Below are 21,097 nucleotides of genomic sequence, written 5' to 3' on the forward strand. Positions count from 1 at the left end.
TAGCAGTATGACCATTCTATTTCTCCAAGCTTTCAACTTATTTTTAACTTGTACAATGAAAATAATAAAGCCTTCAGGATCCACCTGGCTAGGTTGTTGAAAGGATCAAATGAGCAAATGTATGAAAAGCATTTCGCAAATTTCCAAGTGCTATATTTTTATAACTATTATTAATTACAAAACATTCTTCACAACTGAGATAAAGGTCTCATTGTTAGAAATTGTATACATAATGTTGATCAGTTCTTTAGTCTGATTTTTTTTCAGCTTAATTTTGTAACATCAGAAAATGAAATGATTTATTACTGTAGATGCAAAAACTTATAAAATGCTGATAGAGGGATGTTTCTCCCTCTTCTACCACTCTCCCTTCCTCCAAACTCATAAGACTTAGGATTGATTTTAAATAAAGCACAGGGTTTCTATATTCTGGATATTTTTCTTCAACTAAAAATATATAGTTATTTAAAGAAAATAAATATCCATTTTCTTTTTAACTCCCAAACTATGTTCATTCTAAATTGAAAATAAAAAGTTATAGTATCATAGATACATCTAGTCCAACCCTCTCATTTTACAGATGAGAAAACTGAGGACCGGAAAACATCAACTTAAAACATCTTATATGAAATAAGAGAAAATAGAAGCTGGAGGAGGGCAACAAAAATAGTGAAGGGTCTCAAGTTAATTCCATGTGATTAGTTAAAGGAACTGGGGATGTTTGGCATAGAGAACAGATTTAGGGCAAACATGATTCTAGTCTTTCCCAAAACTTCATAACCATGAGAGCTACCACAAAATGGCATAGACTTAGGAAACGGTGAGTTTCTTTCTCAGCGGAGGTCTTGAAAGGGAGAACGGACAACCTCTTATTGGGTATGTTGTAGAGGGGTTTGATGAATGTTCCAACAGAGACTGGACTAAATGGTCTCTTCCATCTCAGATTTTGTGAAATCTGTAGTCAGCTTGCATTGATCCTAAAAGTCAAGACAAGGTGTCAATAATCACAACTGTGAATTAGATGTAGCTATGAGGTGTTAAGGGGTCCCCTGAATTTGTCTTTTTGAATTGCTATATTTTCCAGAAACACTGGACCCAGAGTATGCAGGAGGCCCTGAAGGTGTCAAAAACAAAGCCTTCCTTGAGCTAACATAATTTGTTTGTTTACATCCCAAACAGGACTCCTTGTGTGTCCTTGGGAGTCAAGAGAGGCACCAGTCAGTCTACACTAAACTGAAAAGCAGATAAGCAGATCATATCTTTATGGTCTAGCAGTTCCCAAGGGAAAAGAATATGGCTTTTGCCTTCCCCTTCCTCCTTCCCTTTGGGAGAGGTTTTTTCCCACCTTTACTGCACCTTTCCCCTTATCAAGCCAAGCTACTCTAGGTGGAGATTTCTGTTTCCTCCTTCTTCCTTTGTCGTACTGTCATAAATATGCACATTTCCATTTGGATTGTGAACTCTTTGGGTTCCACATGCATGCTCATTCGTCTTGTAATGAACCTAGTTTTCACATAAGTTTCATGAAGTTGTGATTGCCTGTTTACAGAGGTGAGCAAGAATGGAAGACAAGATGAAAGGGAAGCAGCCAAACTAAGCCAATCAGATTTAAGCACATCTAGAAAGCAAAATCAAACTGTTTATGGTGTGTGTGTGTGTGTGTGTGTGTGTGTGTGTGTGTGTGTGTGAGATGTGTATTTTAATGCATAATCAGTGGTGGTTTCAATGAAGCCTGAGATCTACAGTAAATGTGGCACATTTTTCCCTTCTACCTCTAAAGTTCTTTAAGACCCAAGACATAGAGGCATAATGGCAATCTTAAGTACTCACGGGTACAAGGGATTTGTATTGGTCAAGTGGAGCATTTGACTTTTCACAGGTTCAACAGCTATTAGGATATCCTGTTCTACAGCCATGGGAAGGACAGCATAGCCACAATAATCTATGTGCTCTCCTAGAAAAGAAAATCAAAATCATTTTGTAATCATCATGGACACCAAAGAACAACTAGCATGCCAATATCAGAGAAAAATTTTATACAATACCAGGTTTTAAGGGAAAATACAAACTTAAAAAAGAAAAAAACAAACAAACTAAAAAACCACTAAGAGTGACAATGTTCTTCCATCCTAGACACCTCTGCCAGGAACCCCTGCCAACTACAAATGACATGCTGAGCTCTTCACTGTTCTTTTTGGCATTCCAATATGTACAAGAGTTGGTCTTTGCTGTTGTTTCTAATATGTAATCATCCTTTTCAAATCACTATGTTTACACATCAACTACAGCTAGCCAAAGAAGAAAGTAAATTCTGCGCTGGTTTAACCAAAAGTAGCACATCTCATTCCAAGCACTATGTAAATCTTCCTCTTTTCTCTCATAAGTCTAACATTTTCCTCAATTACCACTATAATCACTGATATTAGTCATAAAATTTAAATCCAAAACGACATCTGGAGAAAGCTACAAGAAGAAAGTCCATCTGTATTTTGCAGTAAGCAAAGAATCTTACATTAAGTTGCTTTCTATAAAAAAGAAATTTTTATACATTAAACCCATAGAAAGTTTGGTATAGTAGTAAACTGCTTAATTACTCTTCCAAAAGAAAGTTGGATTCCATTTTTTAAAATGCACATAGTATAATCTACACCAAATTGCTTGCCTTCTCAAGAAGGGAGGAAGGGAAGAAGTAGAACTTGGAACTCAACATTTTTTTAAAAAGAATGTTAAAAATTGTTTTTACATGAAAAAAACACAAAATTTCTAAAAACAACAATAATAATAATAATAATGCAGGCTGTCTTCTATTGATGAAACAGATGTGTTTCTTCATAATTGGGATTTAAGCCGAAATTAAATCACAACTTTTTTTTCCTCTGAAATAAAAGGCCTCTGGAAAAAAAATTCCTCTGAAATAAAAAGAAAATTGCATTCCTTTCAAACACTAGTTATCCATAACTTACAGAAACTACTTTTAAAGTTATCCATACATGTTGCCAAACACCCATATAATCCTACAGGATACCTATCACTGAGCTTAAAAAAAAAGTGTTCTACTGGCAATTTTGCAACTCTTTTATTCCTACTAAAAGCTAAAACATAACCATCTCAAACTTCAAAACATGAAAACGAAAGGTTTTGTGGATGGGAAATCATGATTAAAGTGGGAAAGGCTATTCACAATGGCTCATATACTCAACTACTGTCATAATTCAGTTTAAAAAAAAAAACATTATCCATTATCACCCCTGTTATTCAATTTGGTACGAGAAATGTTAGCTTTCACAATATGAGAAGAAAAAGAAATTGAAGGAAATAGAATAGGCAAAGAAGAAAATAAGCTATCACTTTTTGCAGATGATATGATATACTTAGAGAATACTAGAGAACCAAGTAAAAAACTACTTGAAATAATAACTTTAGCAAAGTTGCAGGATATAAAATAAATCCACATAAATTCTCAATATTCCTATATATTACTTATGAAGCCCAACAGCAAGAGATAGAAAGTGAAATTCCATTTAAAGTTACTGTAAACATTAAAAAAATATTTGGCAATCTACCTGTCAAAACAAACCCAGGAACTATATGAACATAATTACAAAACACTTAAATAAAGTCAGATCTAAATAATTGGAAAAATATCAGTTGCCTGTTGTTAGGCCAAGCTAGTATGATAAAAATGACAATTTTACCTAAATTAATTTACTTATTTAGTGCCATAGCAATCACACTACCAAAAAATTATTTTATAGAGCTTGAAAAAATAATAACAAAATTCATCTCGAAGAACAAAAGGTCCAGCATATCAAGGGAATTAATGAAAAGAAATGCTAGGAAAGTGGCCTAGCCATACCAGATCTTAAACTGTATTATAAAGCAGCAAGCATCAAAACTACTGGGTACTGGCTAAGAAATAGAGCAGTGGATCGTGGATCGGTAGAATAGGTATGGTACACAAGACACAGTAGTCAAGGACTATGGTAATCTACTGTTTGATAAACCCGAAGACTCCAGCTTCTGGGATAAGAACTCACTATGTGACAAAAACTGCTGGGAAAATTGGAAAACAGTATGGCAGAAACTGGGCATAGACCTATATCTTACACCATATATCAAAATAAAGTCAAAAAGATATAAAGGCTGATACTATAAGCAATCTGGGAGAGCAAAAAAATAGTTTACCTGTCAGATTTATGGAAAAGGGAAGAATTTATGACTAAACAAGAGATAGAGAGCATTACAAAATGCAAAACAGATAATTTTGATTACATTAAATTGCTAAGTTTTTGTACAAACAAAGCCAATGAAACCAAGATTAGGAGGGAAGCAGAATAATGGGAAAGAATTTTTATAACCAGTGTCTCTGATAAAGGCCTCATTTCTAAAATACGGTGAAATGAGTCAAATTTATAAGAATATGTAGAAGTCATTCCTCAATTAATAAACGGTCAAAGGATATGAACAGGCAATTTTCAGAGGAAAAAATTAAAGATATCTATAGTCATGTGAAAAAATGCTCTAAATCACTATTGATTAGAGAAATGCAAATCAAAACAACTCTTAGGTACCACATCTTGCCTGTCAGATTGACTAACATGACAAAACAGGAAAATTATAAATGATGGAGAAGATGTGGGAAAATTGGAATATTAATGCATTGTTCGTGGAGTTGTAAACTGATCTAACCATTCTGGAGAGAAATTTAGAATTATGCCCAAAGGGCTATAAAAATGTGCATACCCCTTGACCCAGCAATACCACTTCTAGGGCTATATCCCAAAAAGATCCTATCATATGTACAAAAATATTTATAGCCACTCTTTTTGTGGTGGAAAAGAACTGGAAATCAAAGAATGCCCATCAGTTGGGGAATGGCTGAACAAGTCGTGGTATATTGAATGTAATGGAATACTACTGTGCTATAAGAAATGATGAGCAGACAGACTTCAGCATAATCTGGAAAGACTTATATGAACTGATGCTGAGTGAGGGGAGCAGAACCAGGAGAACATCGTACACAATTACAGACACATTTTGGGATAACTAACTTTGACAAACTTGGCTCTTCTCAGCAATGCAAGGTTTTAAGATAACTCTAAAAGACTCATGATGGAAAAAGCTATCCACATCCAGAGAAAGAATTATGGAGTCTGAATGCAGATTGAAGCAAACTATTTGCTCTCTCTCTTTTGTTTTGTTTCTTCTTTCTCATGGTTCATACCATTGGTTATAATTCTTCTTTACAACATGACCAATGTGAAAATATGTTCAATGTGAAGGTATATGTAGAACTTACATCTGATTGCATGCCATCTTGGGGGAAGGGAGGCGAAAGGAGAGGGGGGGGGCGGGAATTTGGAACTCAAAAGCTTGTGAAAGTGAATGTTGAAAACTAAAAATTAATTAATTTAAAAGGAAAAAAAAAAGACTGGAGTCAAGTAGAACTGATTTTGAGTCCTAGACCTGTACTTTAATAACTGTGTGACCTTGACATTAACCTCTCCAAGCCCTAGTTTGCTCAACTCTAAATGGGGGTGATCATCTCAGACTTTCCTTTTTCACAGAGTAGCTGTCCTAGAGAGTTGCCAGTGGTCACATGTGACTTACACAGTGTGATAGAGCCATTACATGTCAGAGAAAGGACCTGAACTCAGGTCTTCCTGACTTTAGGGCCTGCTCTTCAGTCACTAAACCGTACTGTATTTCTGTATTATAAGAAATATCCTTAAAATATTTACCTTATTAGTTCTCTGGACCCTGTAACTTTTATAATTGGCCTTCCTTTATAGAGTGTGGAATTTTTTAAATCTCAGCTTATTATAAGAATGAATTTCAAATAGTTACTATGTTATACCACAGACCCTAACATTTTGAATACTAACAGAGAAAGCGACAAAGTTTTTAAATATTACCGTACATGGGTTTCAGTACCGGCAATGAAACTGGGCTAGAAATCACCAATATCACAATTTCTCTCTTTTTATTACAACACACACCTCAACAATTATATTAAGTATATAATCAAAAGACCTTTACCCCACATCTGCCCCCCTCCCTAACTCATACTATAAGCCAAACAGAAGAGCTGTACCTTACCAGACCCCCTGCCTGGGACCAGACTCTGAGTCTGAACCATTCTCTCCTTCTCTCCCACCCTCCTCCTCATAAGTGAAGCTTATGAGGGCGCCAAGCCAATGGTGAAAGAGAAAAGCAAATATGTATTGGGGAGGGTAGGATAAGGGGAAATGTCCCAATTCAACTCTCTTTCTCTCTCCAACCTCTCTGATGATGACAGATAATTTGAAATTTGATGTCCAAGTTCCCCAAAAAGAAGGCAAAGAAGATAGAACATGAACAAAGTAAGAATTTCGCTTCGTGTTTGTTACAAGGATTTACACACACACACACACACACACACACACACACACACACACATATTAAGTATGGGGGGGAGGGGAAAGATATGGGGAATGAAAAAAGATTTGTCAAATCTTTTAAAATTAACATTTTCATTTATATAATGCTTTATAAAGTGAAACATTTTCATATCTGTTATCTTATTTGATCCTTACAACCACCCTGAGAGGTAAGCAAAGCAAGTATGTGCTCTCATTTTACGGAAGAGGAAAACGAGGCTCAGATTAAGCCACTGGCCAGCCCAAGGTCACAGGGCTAATAAGTAATTTCATTAGTTTTCAAGCCCAAGTCTTCTCCTTTCAGCTTCAGAGGGCTTTCCTTTTCTCTTCTGCTCAAGTGTAAGCTACACTTACTTTTGCCATTGTACTGTATAGCATGAGTCCAAAAAAAAAAAAAAGTTTATTACAAAATGAAATAGAATTAGTTCATAAAGGGACTAGATGCTCCTCCTAGTGTTCAAGCAGGGCAAAAGAGTTAGATTTCTTTTGATTTTTCCTAACAAGGAAAAATAGAAAATTGCAATCCAAATAAAGTAACACAATATGATAAACGTGACTTAGAAAAGGAAAAATTTTAGCCTCAGGTACATACCTCAACCTACCAACCCAGTTCCAAAATTAAGTTTAAAAAGAAACTTTTTTCCAAGAGGTTGCCACCTTTCTACAAACACCCTATGCATAGGGAAGGGCTTGGAATGCATCTCAGAGAGGGGAAATAAAAGAGGAAGCAGTGAACAAGTGACATGAGAAGTGAAATATCTGGAATCCATTTGTAAAAATGAAGAACTGAGGAATGATTATTCAAGCACAGTTTATAAAAAAAGGAAAAGGGGGGAGTAAAATTGGCTAGATCTCATTACAACAAAATAAATAAATTTCTAGACCATGTAATGCTAACAGGGGGTATTAATTTTTGTAAAATTAGGGAAATACAGCAGAGAAACATGGGAGCTAATTCAGCATGAAGTGAGAAAGGGACAAGATTAAAAGCAAAGCAACAGAAACGTATAAGAAAGGAATAGAGAGGAAAAGCAAAGTCAAATATTTTAAACAAAAAAAAATACTTCTAGTTAAGACAGCAGAATGTGGAGAACATTACAGAAAAAAAAAAGAAAAGAGGAAGAAAGAAAAAAAGCAAAGAAAAAGTGAGACATTTGCAAAGAAAGAATAAAGATTAGAAAGCAAGCATAAAGGTCAAATGAGAAATAAGGCTCTACCCATGAACATTTTGGAGTGTACAAAGAGAAAAGGAAAATATTGCAAGTCATTATGAAAGATAAAAATAGACAAATTAAAGCTGAATCTAAAGTAAAGTTAAAACTAATAGGAAATTTTCTGTTACATTATTTCAAAAGCCAAGACAGAAGGGGGAAAATCAACTATTACAAGTTTTCCAATGAAAGTAAAGAACAAAGGATTTGGAAACAAAAATCACAGTGTGAGGGATAGGAAACTTCATCAAACTAACCACAGAGGGGAGCTGGGCCTTGACCAGATGATATATGGTATAATTTTCAAGGAATCTAAAGTTTGAATAAGTTTGCTGCTGGATGCAACCCTTAAACAGACAAGGGAGGAAGGCAAGGAGAAAGCAAGGAAGATCACAGTCTGAGATCCAGTTTCCTGATTTATATGTAAAAATAACTGATTCTGGGCCCAGGCTATTCACCTTCTCCCACTAAAGTGAATGGGACATAGACAAGATGGAATGGAGGAAGGTATTTTCTTCAGGTGAGTCCTAAGGCCAAAGGTGGGGAAGGAAACAGTTAAGATAGTAAGAGTTAAGTTTGTTTGGTTTCTCCCAGAAGTTCCAATTTAAGGAGGAACTTGAGACATTGCATCTCCAAAGGTCACTCTCTACCATGACACAGGAACCTCTTCAATCTGGAAGCTCACTTCACCCCTGAACCACTACTCACTTTGGAGGCACCCTTTGCCCCTGTGGCCTCAACTACTGATAGGCTAGTTCATCTTAGAACCTCCAATTCATGGAACATTAATGCATTGTTGGTAGAGTTGTGAATTGATCCAAACATTCTGGAGAGCAATTTCGAACTATGCCCAATGGGCTAAAAAATTCTGTATACCCTTTGATCCAGAAATACCACTACTAGGTCTGTATCCCAAGAGATCACAAAAAAAAGAAAAGGACTCACATGTACAAAAATATTTACAGCAGCTCTTTTTGGGATGGCAAAGAATTGGAAATTGAGAGGACGTCCATCAACTGGGGAATAGCTAAACAAGTTGAGGTATATGAATGTAATAGAATACTACTGTGCTATAAGAAATGATGAGCAGGTGGATTTCAGAAAAAACCTGGACTTACATGAACTGATGCTTAGTGAAGTGAGCAAAACCAAGAGAACATTGTACACAGTAACAGCTATATTGTGTGATGATCGACTGATAAAAGCTATTCTCAGCAATACAGTGATCCAAGACAATTCCAAAAGACTCATGCTGCTACCCACATCCAGAGAAAAAATCATGGAGTCTGAATGCAGATCGAAGCATACTATTTTCAGAGGGTTTTTTTGGTTTTTTTTTTCCTTTGTCATGGTTTTTCCCTTTTGTTCCGATTCTTCTTTCACAACATGACTAATGTAGAAATATCTTTAACAAGATTGCATGTGTATAACCTATATCAAGTTGCTTGCTGTGTCAGGGAGGGGAGAGGGAGAAAAATTTGGAACTCAATCTTATAAAAATGAATATTGAAAAATGATGAGGGCCCAGTCTCTGGGAACCCCCTTGAATCTGGAATACAGTCTCTGGGAGCCCCCTTAAACTATCCTTGAATCTTCCAACTGGATCTGGCCTTCCCCTAAGGCCACAAGCCTCACATTATCATTAGGCCCAAATCTCTACCTAGCCTCGCTCTTTGTTATCCAGCTACTTCCCACCCTTAATCCCATTACCTCACCTTGCCCTCCTTGGACTTCCCCTCAAGACCCTTCCTAAACCCCTCCTCTAGTCACCCCAGACCACCCCTCAATCCCTCCTACAATCTTTGTGTATATAATCTCCATCTTGCCTCCATGAAGGTGCTCAGATTCAATCTAATGCAGTAGGTTGAATCTGGCCCGCTTGTGGAAACAGGCGTCACAAGGGGGGAGGGGATTTCTTAAGACAGCCGGTTGTGGTGAATCCCTAATAAACTTTCTCTTTTCCCTTGGCTGAGAAGGCTTGAGTCAAATTCTTTTGGCAGGACCCGGTGCGTCAATATTTCGGGGTGTCGACCACCCCTCAACCTAAAACCTCTTCAAAAACTATCTTTACATGTAATTGGAAAAAATAAAATACTATTAAGTGGGGGAGTGGGGATGATGGGGAAGAACCTCCAACTCAAAGAGGAGGCCCAGGTCAAAGATGTTTTCATCTTTCTCCATGCTGGACTGACACATATCCAGAGGACCTGCCATTTTCTCCCCCTAGGTAACTTATTCTGCCCTACTCCCTTCCCTCTCCACTTTCCAGGTCCCTTTCACCAGCAATCTTCCCTCAATAGACTATAAACTCCTTGTGGGAAGTTTTGGCTTCTATTCATATTCCCAGGGCTTAAGCACTTACTAAATGATTGTTGACTAACACACTGTTTATCACCCTTAATCTATTTCCCTAAGAAAGGCTTTGGTTTCTGTTCTATCTACTTTCTTAAAGGTGAAAGTTAATAAAGAGTTTTAGCCTGGGGAAATATTATTTCTTAATATTTCTAGAGAAACTAAAAGAATGTTTTAATATGCTTCCACAGAAATAACCTTGTGAGCCTGAGAGGTTGGGTGCTTGCATGTCCTGGGGAGATTTGCGGCTCCGCTTTCAGAGGAGCCTAGAGAACTAATCCAGAGGCAGCTGGGCCTGCAGTCAGGAAGACTACAAATGCAGGCTCAGACACTTACTAGCTATATGACTCAGAACAAGCCATTTAACCTCTGTCTGCCTCAGTTTTCTCATCTGTAAAATGGGGATGATAATAATAGTATGTACGTCACAGGGTTGTTGTGAAATGATATTTGTAAAGCACTTAGTAGAGCACCTAGCACATAGACAAAGATCTGGAAGGACTTATTTGAATGGTGCAAACTAAGGTGAAACAAGAAACGCCTTTTTAGTAGTTTTATAAATTTTTGTGCTTTGTCATTTTAAATATCAATCTCTTGGGAGAGTATAATTGATGAGGGCACAGTCTCTGGGAACCCCTTGAACTCTCCTTGAATCTTCCCGTAGGACCTGGCCTTGGCCTGAGGCTATAACCATTAAGCCCAAATGCCTACCTTGCCCAGTCCTCTATTGTCCAGCTGTTTCCCACCATTAATCCTGATCAAAATATCTATACCCTAGCTCTGTTACCCTAGCCCTTTATGGTCTGTCATTTCCATATAGCCTTCAGCTATTTCCCCACCCTGGAGTCTGACCTCATCCTTAAGTCCCTCCCTAGACCCCTCTTCTGGTCACCCCAGACCACCCCTCAATCCCTCCCACAACCTTTGTGTATATAATCTCCATCTTGCCTCCATGAAGGTGGTCAGAACCAATCTAGCTCAGATGGGTCTGGCCCTTTTTCCTTACAGGCGTCGCAAGGGGTGGGATCTCTCGGGGCAGGCTTATTTGGCTAACTCTTAATAAACTTTATCTTTCCCCTTGGCTGAGAAAGCTTGAGTCGAATTCTTTCGGCAGGACCCGGAGTGTCGGTACTTTGGGGTGTCGAGCACCTCTCACCCCAAACCCTCATCACCCCCTAAGAAGATCCCATTAGTGGTATATGTTAATGATGTGTTGATGAAGATGAGTGCTTCACCCTGCCACCATTCTAACTTCAAACAGCAGATTTAATTGTTTACATATGATATAGAGATAATATTTCTTCTACTACTTACCCCACAAGCTTGTCTTAAAAGTATAAAGCATTATATAAATATGAGCTTTCAGAAGTGAAATTACTTAAATGATACAAAAGCTATTGATCATTTTTAGAAATTGGCAGGACAAGGATTTAGATGTTAGAAATAGGCTTTTGCTTAACACAGATGATCAGCTTTGTAATTCTCACAGGTAGCGCTTCTGAGTCAGGACCTTGGGTTCAAGGGTAAGCTCTGTTAGACTTACCACCTGTGGGATTTTGAACACGACACTTGCTCTCCCAACTAATGGGGAAGATTAGAAATTTGGACTGTAGAATCTCTAAGATCCTTTGAAGATAAACTCACAGTTTGACAAAAGTAGTCAATCTGTTGAGCTTTAAGGGTTCTGGGACTCCAAGATAGCGACACGCCAGGTCCTGCCCGAATGAATTTGATCCGCCATATTGGGTAGACTCTTAAGGAATCTGAGCATTTGTGACACTTATATTAACAAATGGGCAATTTTGAATCTCAGCTAGATTGAATCTGAGCACCTTCATGGAGGCAAAATGGATCTTATAAATAGAAAGACTGTGGGAGGGATCTAGAGGTGGCCAAGTAGTCTGGGGTGAGGCAAAGAGGGGTCCACGGAGGATGTTGAGAAGTCTAAGGAGGATCTTGATGGGACTGGGGTGACTTGAGGTCAGACTCCAGGAACAAAGAGAATGGGATTAAGGGTGGGAAGTAGCTGAAGGCTACCTGGAGATTGTTGTGTTTGCCCTTGGTTTTTGAAGAGGACTATGACATCAGGGAAATGATGAAATGGCTTATAGTTGTGTGATACCTGAGTAGCCAGCTATTGCTAGAAAAACCCTGCCCCCAGCCACTAACTGCAAACCCCAGTCCTGCCGTTTGGCGGGTGTCTTGGGCCCCTAAGACATTTTCAAGGAATGTAAGTTAATTACCAGGAAAGCCTAACGATCTTCCTTTGTCTAACTGAGTGGGCTGAGAGACAACTCTATCTCTAATCTCAACAAAGCCAGCTGGAGCATCCCTCAGTCTGCCTATGGCCTTGAAGGATGAAAGCCTCAGCCCCAGATATTCTTTTGAATTATGTGACTGTTCCTAGCTCTTATCTCATGAGTCATGTTGTGGGATGTATAGCAAACTGGACACAGAGATCCTGGGTTGTAATTCCAATTGACACTTTGTCAACTATCTGATATGTTGTATTTACAATCTATTCAGGAGGTTCCTCTATTGTATCATGGTCATAAAAGTGAAATAACACAGGCTTGCTGAGTCTGCAAAGTAACATATGTAAACTTTAAGAGATAATTAAGCACTGAATCCTGTATTGTCTATATAAACTACACTCTCCCTTTAAACGTGGTCAATTGCTTTGGGAATTTTCCCCGAATGACCGCCGGCTAATAAACTTCTCCATTCAAAACTTATACTCTGTGGCGTGTCTCACTCGCTTCTAGTATAACAGTTGACTTTGATTTGAGTGAGGGAGGGCTGTGCAAGGTCACCAGCCTCACTTTCTCCCCCAGAGCCATCTGGGTCCAGTGGCCTGATATTCACCAGGATGACTGGAGATGGCCCAGGATGCACTGGGAGACCCTGGCCCTTTTAGGCTCTTGCCTTTTCATGTACTCACCTAATGAATATCAGGTCACTGGATCTGATAGGGTTTAGTCTCTGGGAGCCTCTTTTAACTCTCCTTGAATCCTCCCACTAGATCTGGCTTTCACCTGAGGCCATAAGCTTTTCATTATCGCTAGGCCCAAATCTCTACTTAGCTCAGCCCTCTATTGTCCAGCTGCTTCCCATCCTTGATCCCATCAAAATCCCATTCTCTTGGTTCCCAGAGTCTGTTACCCCAGTCCCATCAAGATCCTCCTTAGACTCCTCCTGAAGATCCTCCCTGGACCCCTCCCCAAACTACTTAACCACCCCTAAATCCCTCCCACCATCTTTCTGCATATAAATCTCATCTTGCCTCCATGAAGGCCCTCAGATTCCATCTAGCTCAGCTTAGGTTCAATCTGGCCCACTGGCATTAGCATCACAAAAGCTCAAGCTCCCTAAGCATCTACCCATGAAGTGGAATCTTGAATAAATTTTGTTTTCATTTGGCAGGACTGGGTGTGCTGGTATTTTGGGGTCTCAAACACCCCTAAAAACATATGGTTCCCTAACCTCATCATTATCCAGATGGCTCTGGAGGAGAAAGTGAGCCTGGTGACCTTGCACAGCCCTCCCTCACTCAAATCAAAGTCAACTGTAAGTCATGTCATCATTTCCCTGATGTTGTGGTCCTCTTCAAGAATGAAGGATAAACACAACCTGTGAGGAGACCAAGCTGCCTGAAACGGAACCCAGCTAGTTCGGTAACTCAGCTCGTCCTCTCCCTCTCCCTCCCCTCCTCTCCAAAGGAAGGTAAATTTTGATGGCCAGAAACTGTCCACTTAACTTGGGGTTTACTAGCTGGATTTCTTTCTTTCTCTCTCCTCTCCCTTCCTTCCACAAAACCTTAAACCCAGGTCACTCTGGAGCTCATGAATATGTACCTGCCCAAGCTTTACTTAATGGCTGCATTTTAGGCCCTCTTGGCTTAGAGTGTTTCTCTTTGGAACAGCAACCCTAAGGCTCTTCCCCTCCCAACTTGATTTTTTTTTCAAGGGGCCATCCCTTGACTCACTTCTTAAAGAGGCCTATTCACTGAATGGGTGTTAACTCACTGTAAGTGATTACCAGGAGATAAAAGACTATGGAGGGCTAGGTTAAGAGTAACAGAGATTTGGGCCTAGCAATAATGGAAGGCTCATGGCCTCAGGAGAACCCAGATCAAGTTGGAAGATTCAAGGGGATTCCCAGAGACTATACCCCATCAAATCCACATACGCAAAGAAATACTATTACAGACAGGAAGGTATCAGTCTATCTAGTCATATTAAAAGCAAATGGGGGGTTGAGCCAAGATGGCAGAGTAAAGAAAGCATTCAGCTGAACTCTCTCACCATTCCACTCCAAACAACTTTAAAACACTACCTCAAATCGAATTCTGGAGTGGCAGAGCCAACTAAAGGTCAGAGTGAGACATTCTTCAAGCCCAAGACAACATAGGAGGTCAGAAAGAGAGATTTGTGACACAGGGAAGGAGGCTGACCCAGAGCCCATATGAATGGAAACACCAGTGGAACTAGGTGGTGGTGACAGAAGCAGCAGCAGCTTTGGGAGTTCTAAAACTAGATATCATGAGAAAACCTAGTAACTGGTCGAAAGAGATTACAGGGGATGCCATGCTAGCACTGAACACAGGACAAGATGCTATTTAGCAATTCCATACAGCCTATGCTCAGGGCAGAGTCACTGCTTAAGGGCAGGGAGGAGCACTTTCAAATCAAGAGGAGTAGAAGCCCTGAGAGACAGTATCCCTTTCTAGGGATTTCAAGAGATCAGAGCCAGGAGGAACAAAAACTGTTAAGGAGCAGAGTACAGACCAGATAGCAGTGACCATACTTCTCCCCAGATCACACCACCTAGCAAGCAAAGAAGGAGTCCTACCAAATTCCTCTTATGACACAAAAATGGTTTTGATACCTAAACTAAAGAGAGCAAAGACAGAGAAACAAAACTATACAACAAATATACTAGCAAGGAGATTACAGCAGTATATCACAAAGATAAGAGCAGGTAGGATTTATATACCAGGAATGCAGGTCTGGTTCAAAATTAGGAAAACTTTCAGTGTAATGGACCAAATCAATAACAAATCCAACAGAAATCATATGATTACCTTAATAAATGCAGAAAAAAACTTTTGACAAAACATAACATTTGTTCCTATTAAAAACACTAGAAAACACTGGAATAAATGGAGCTTTCCTTGAAATGATAAGTAGTATCTATCAAAACCAACAGCAAGCATTGTATGTAATAGGGATAAGCTGGAAGCCTTCCCAGGTGAAGCAAAAATGCCCATGAATACCACCATTATTCAATATTGTACTAGAAACACTAGCTATAGCAAAAAGAGAAGAAAAAAATTCAAGAAATTAGAGTAGGTAGTGAGGAAACAAAACTACTACTTTTTGCAGATGATATGATGGTACAGTTAGAGAAACTTTGAGAATCAACCAAAAACTAGTTGAAATAATTAACATCAACAAAGTTGCAGGATATAAAATAAACCCACATAAATCATCAGCATTTCTATATATTACCAAGAGAACCCAGCAGCAAGAGATAGAAAGAGAAATTCCATTTAAAATAACTGTAGACAATATAAAATACTTAGGAGTCTACCTGCCAAGACAAACCCAGGAACTCTATGAACACAATTACAAAACACTATTCACACAAATAAAGTCAATCTGAACAATTGGAAAAATATTATTGCTCATGGGTAGGCAGACCCAATATAATAAAAATGACAGTCTTACCTAAATTAATTTACTTATTCAGTGCCATACCAATCAAACCATGAGGAAAAAAAAAAACCAACGGCCTCAGAGAGCTAGAAAAAATAGTAACAAAATTCATCTGGAAGAATAAAATGTCAACAATATCAAGGGAATCAATAAACAAAATGTGAAGGAAGGTGGCCTAGCAGTGCCAGATCTCAAACTGGATTATGAAGCAGTAATGGTAAAAACCATCTGGTACTGGCTAAGAAATAAAGTGGTGGGAGAGGATTCTGGGAAGATGGCAGAGTAGGTCATCAAATTCCAAGCTCTCAAGATTTTCCCCCACAAAAGAGTTAAAATAGCACCTTAGGGCAAACAAAGTGTGGGTGGAGACAAAGAAAAATAGGGGCACAACCAGGACCTTCCTGGGACAGTCAGAGAAGATCTGAAGGAAAACGCCAGGACCAGGTTTGGTCCCAGCTAGGAGTAAACACCTCCAGACTAGGTTCGGTTTTAAGGGCTTAAACAACTAGGGGCAAGCCCCAGGCTTAGTTGGTTTGAGAGGCTGCCTTGGCCTCAGCCCCTGGAACTTTTCACCCTGGGATAGTGAGGGGAGTCGTGCGTTTGAGGCCAGGAAGACTGCGGGAACCTCTGCTGATGAGGAACACACCAGACCCAGCCGTGCTGCAAAAAGCGTGGCAGGGAGGCGGGGGGGGGGGGGGGGGGGGGGGGGGGGGGGGGGACGACAGGGGTAGGAATCAGCACACAATGCCAGGTGAGTGCAGAGGCAGTGGAGCAGAAAGCCGCTGCTGTGAGCACTTACAGAAGGTTGGAGTTTCAGCTTTGGTTCCAGGCTAGAGGACAGAACTGAAGATCTGAGGCAACTGGCACCAGTTCCCATACCCCAGGGCTAGAAGTGATTATAAAAATCAAGTTGTTACCACAAAAAAAAAAAAATGCACTGGCAAAGGAGAAAGAATCCAACCATAGAAACCTATTACGAGAATAGAGATGACCGGGGTTCATCTTCAGAGGATGCTGAAGTAAAGAAACCCCCAAAGAGCAACGTCAAATGGTCACTTGTCCAAAAAGAATTTATAGAAGATCTTAAAAAAGACTTTAAAAATCAAATGACAGAGATGGAGGAAAAACTGAAATGAATAAACAAACAAACAAATAAATAAATGAAATCCAAGAAAAACAAGAAGGTTATGAAAGGAAAGTCAACCAATTAGAAAAGGAGATCCAAAATCTCAAGGAGGAAAACAACACCTTGATAATTAGAATTGGGCAAAATGAAGCCAGTGAAATTATAAGAGATCAAGAAATAATTAAACAAAACATGAATAATGAAAAAATAGAAGAGAAAGTAAAACATCTTATAAGACAAACAACAGATTTGGAGAATAGATCAACATGAGAAAATATAAAAATAACTGGAGTAACTGAAAGTTATGATTAAAAAAAAAGAATCTTGATACAATAATACAAGATATAATTAAAGAAAATTGTCCTGAAGCATTAGAATAAAGCAGGGAAGTAGATATAGAGAAAATCCATCGAACACCACTTAAAAGAGATCCTATGTGGAAAATTCATAGGAATATCATAGTCAAATTCCAGAACCCCCAGCTCAAGGATAAAATATTAAAAGCATCAAGATTAGCAAAAGACCTGGGGCTCTGGCCGAAAATATAATACCCTTCAAATTCAGTATGATCTTGAATGAAAAAATGGACATCTGACAAACCCTCAGACTTTCAAGACTTGTTAAAATAAAAATCCTCAACTTAATAGAAGATTGACATACAAGAACCAAGAAAACATAAGGTACACACCAAAGACTGACTATAAGGGATTCATAAGAACAGACTACTTACCCTTTATATAACATAAAATGTAAAATGTATGTCTAACATTCTTATTAGTAATTGTCGAGCTCATAAGAAAAAAAGGGATAAACCTGCCTATGATATGAATTTAAAAAGTAAAACCATTTAGAAACAGCTAAAAAGAGAGTAACTATTTTATACAAAGAGGTACAAGAAGAAGAAAGGATACAGAGGATTTAGATGGGGGAGGAAGGCTGGTAGCTCTAGTAACCTACTTTCATCGGGAATGGGTTTAAGAGGGAACAATACATAAATATTTAGAAGAGTATAAAAGTCTTCTAAATTTAGAAGAAATAAAATGGTTGGGGTATAATGAGAGGGGAAGAGGACAAGGGAGGGATTAGGACAAGGGAGGCATAAAAATCCTTAGAGGGGAGAACGAGGGAATAGGTAAAGGGTGGTTAGATCAATGGGAATGGGAGGATGAGAGGGGACCCTTGGAGGGGAGAAGGCAAGTAATAGGAGGGCAGGGTGGCTGGTAGAGGAGAGGGGGTAGGCAAGTAATAGGAGGGTAATGTAGTGAGTAGAAGTAAAGTAGAGGAGGCAGGAGGGATAGGAAACAAAAGATATGTACAGACAAAAACAAAGATCAGGAGTAGAGTATGTTTGGGAAAGTATATGTCTATATATGCATGTATATATGTATAAGTGTATGTATACATCTGTATGTGTATGTATATATCAAGAAAATATCTAAATTATATTGTAGCCTTCTAGAGGGGTGAGGGGAGGGAAAAAAAAAACCAAAGTTAAAAAGTGCACAGCAGAGAACAAAAGAAAACACAGGAAGCGAAGAAAAGATGGACAATTCTCAACACAAGGTGTATTATTTATCGTACAGGCTTTCTTGAAATGAAAATTTATTGTTACATTTTGATTTATCTCCTATGTTCTGCTATGCACATGACATGTTTTTTTCCTTTCTTACTTTGTATTCCAGTTTCAATATTTAAGTTTACAGTATGTTTTTGTTTCTTTTCTCTATTCTGTATTTGTGTTCTGGTAAAATTTTTAAAAAAAGAAAAAAAGAAATAGAGTGGTGGAGCAGTGGAATAGATTAGGTATACAATAGAGAGTACTAAATTGCCATAATAATCTAGACCTTGACAAACCCAAAGATCTAAGTTTTTGGGACAATAACTCACTACTTGAAAAAAAAAACTTCTGGGAAAACTGGAAAGCAATTTGGCAGGATTTAGGTATAGACCAACATTTCACATCATATACCAAGATAAGGTCAAAATGGATACATGATTAGAAATAAAAGGTAATATCATAAGCAAATTAGGGGAACATGAAATTGTTCACCTGTCAGATCTATGGACAAAGGAGGGATTTATCTCTAAACAAGAGATAGAGGGCATCATGGGATGTGAAATGGAGGAATTTGATTACATTAAATTAAAAAGGATTTGCAGAAACAAAATCAATTTAGCCAAGATTGGAAGGAAAACAGAAAACTGAGGGAAAAAATTTTACAGCAAATATCTCTGATAAAGATCTTACTTCTCAAATACAGAGAACTGAGTCAAATTTATAAGAACAGAAGTCATTCCTCTATTGATAAAAATAGTCAAAGGACATGAACAGGCAGGTTTCAAAAAAAAAAAATCAAAGCTACCTATAGTTATGAAAAAATGCTCTAAATAACTTGATTAGAGAAATGCAAAATAAAATAACTGTGAGGTACTACTTCATACCTATCAATTGGCTAATAAGACAGAAAAATAAATAACAAATCCTGGAAGAGATGTGGAAAAATTGGGACATTAATGCACTACTGGTGGAGTTGTGAACTGATCTGATCATTCTGGAGGTCAATTTCGAACTACGCCCAAAAAGCTTCTAACTGTGCATACCCTTTAGCCCAGCAATAACACTACTGGTTCTGTATGCCAAAGAGATTTTTTTTTAAAAAAGGAAAAGGACCTACGTGTACAAAAATATTTATAGCAGCTCTTTTTGTGGCGGCAAAGAATTGGAAATTGAGACATCAACTAGGAAATGGCTGAACAAGCTGTGGTATGTGATTGTATTTGAATACTATTGTGCTATAAGAAATAATGAGCAAGATAGTTTCAGAAAAACCCAGGAAGACATGTAAAGTGAAGTCTACAAAACCAGAATTTTGTACAGAGTAACAGCAATACTGTAAGGATGATCAACTGTGAAAGACTTAGCTACCTGATCAAGACAATGACCCAAGACAATTCCAAAGGACCAATGATGAAAAATGCTATCCACCTCCAGAGAGAAAAATAATGTTCTTGGAATGCAGATTGAAGCATACCTTTTTTAACTCTATTTATGTTTTATTTTTGTGTTTTCTTCTGCAACATGGCTAATATGGAAATGTTTGAATGACTTCATATGTATAATCAATATCAAATTGCTTACTTTTCAAGGAGGAACAAGGAGAGGGAGAGAAAGAATTTGGAGCTCAAAATTTTTAAAAATGATTATTTAAAACATTCATTTGCAATTGGGAAATATTTAATGAAAAAAATAATTTTAAAGAAGACAAATGGGAAAGTTAACATGGTAGGATTAAAACAGGAGAAAACTGACCAAACCAGTCATAGATTTCTTTGCAAGAGTTCCCAAAATTACAGAGTAACTAGATAAATTGATTTAGGTCAGTGATTATTCATCCAATAAATATTTATTACTTACAGTCAATAAATTTCACCAAACTATGAATGCCTTCTGTTATCAATCAATAAACACTTATTAAGCATCTACTACATAGGAGACACTGTGCTAATCACTGGGGATATAAAAAGAGACAAAAAAAAGAGTCCCTGACCTGAGGGAGCTTACAATCTAATGAGGGAGACAACATGCAAAAAAATATAATACAAAGCAAGCTATATAAATGGGAAATATTAACACAGGAAAAGCAGTAAAATTAAGAAGGGTTGGGGAAAGCTTTCCAGTAGAAGGTAGGATTTTAGCTGGGATAAAGAAAGCCAGGAAGGTCAGTAGTCAGAGTGGAAGAGAGGGAGTGTTCCAGGCATGGAGGACAGCTAGGAAAAATGCCCAGAGCCAAGAGATGGAACATCTTGTTCACCGGACATCACTGTATCAGAGTACATGTTGGGAAGTAAGGCATAAGGAGACATGAAAGGTATGAGGGAGTGAAGTATGAAGGCTTTAAAAGCCAAATAGAGCATTTGTTTGATCTTGTAAGCAACAAAATCTGCTGGAGTTACTGAGTTTACATGAAAGACCTGCATTTTAGGAAAATCACTTTAGTGGCTGAATAGAGAATGGATTGGAGACAGAGAGGTTTGAGACAAGCAGACCCACCAGCAGACGACTGCAATAATCCAGGCATGAGGTGATGAGGGCCAGTAGCAGAGTGGTGGCAGTGTCAGCACACAGAAGGGGGCATATTTGAAGATGGTATAAAGATGAAATCAACAAACCTCAGCAATAGCCTGGATATGGGACAGGAAGGAGAGGTCTAGGAGATAATGAGGAGTCCAAGATAACTAGGTGAGAATCTAGGTTGTAAGCCTGAGGGATCC

General features: G+C 38.3%; 1 protein-coding gene across 2 annotated transcripts in view; it reads right to left on the minus strand.

Annotated features, from left to right (window-relative positions):
- Positions 1 to 21,097, minus strand: part of GALK2 (galactokinase 2) — a 178,308-nt gene that overhangs the window by 147,884 nt on the left and 9,327 nt on the right. For both annotated transcript variants that reach the window (XM_036734406.1, XM_036734405.1), the window contains exon 3: positions 1,831 to 1,954. In XM_036734406.1, coding sequence (XP_036590301.1) covers positions 1,831 to 1,954 — 124 coding nt within the window. The remainder of the gene's footprint in view (positions 1 to 1,830; positions 1,955 to 21,097) is intronic.

Source organism: Trichosurus vulpecula, chromosome 8, assembly GCF_011100635.1.
Source record: "Trichosurus vulpecula isolate mTriVul1 chromosome 8, mTriVul1.pri, whole genome shotgun sequence".
Classification (NCBI taxonomy): Eukaryota; Metazoa; Chordata; class Mammalia; order Diprotodontia; family Phalangeridae; genus Trichosurus; species Trichosurus vulpecula.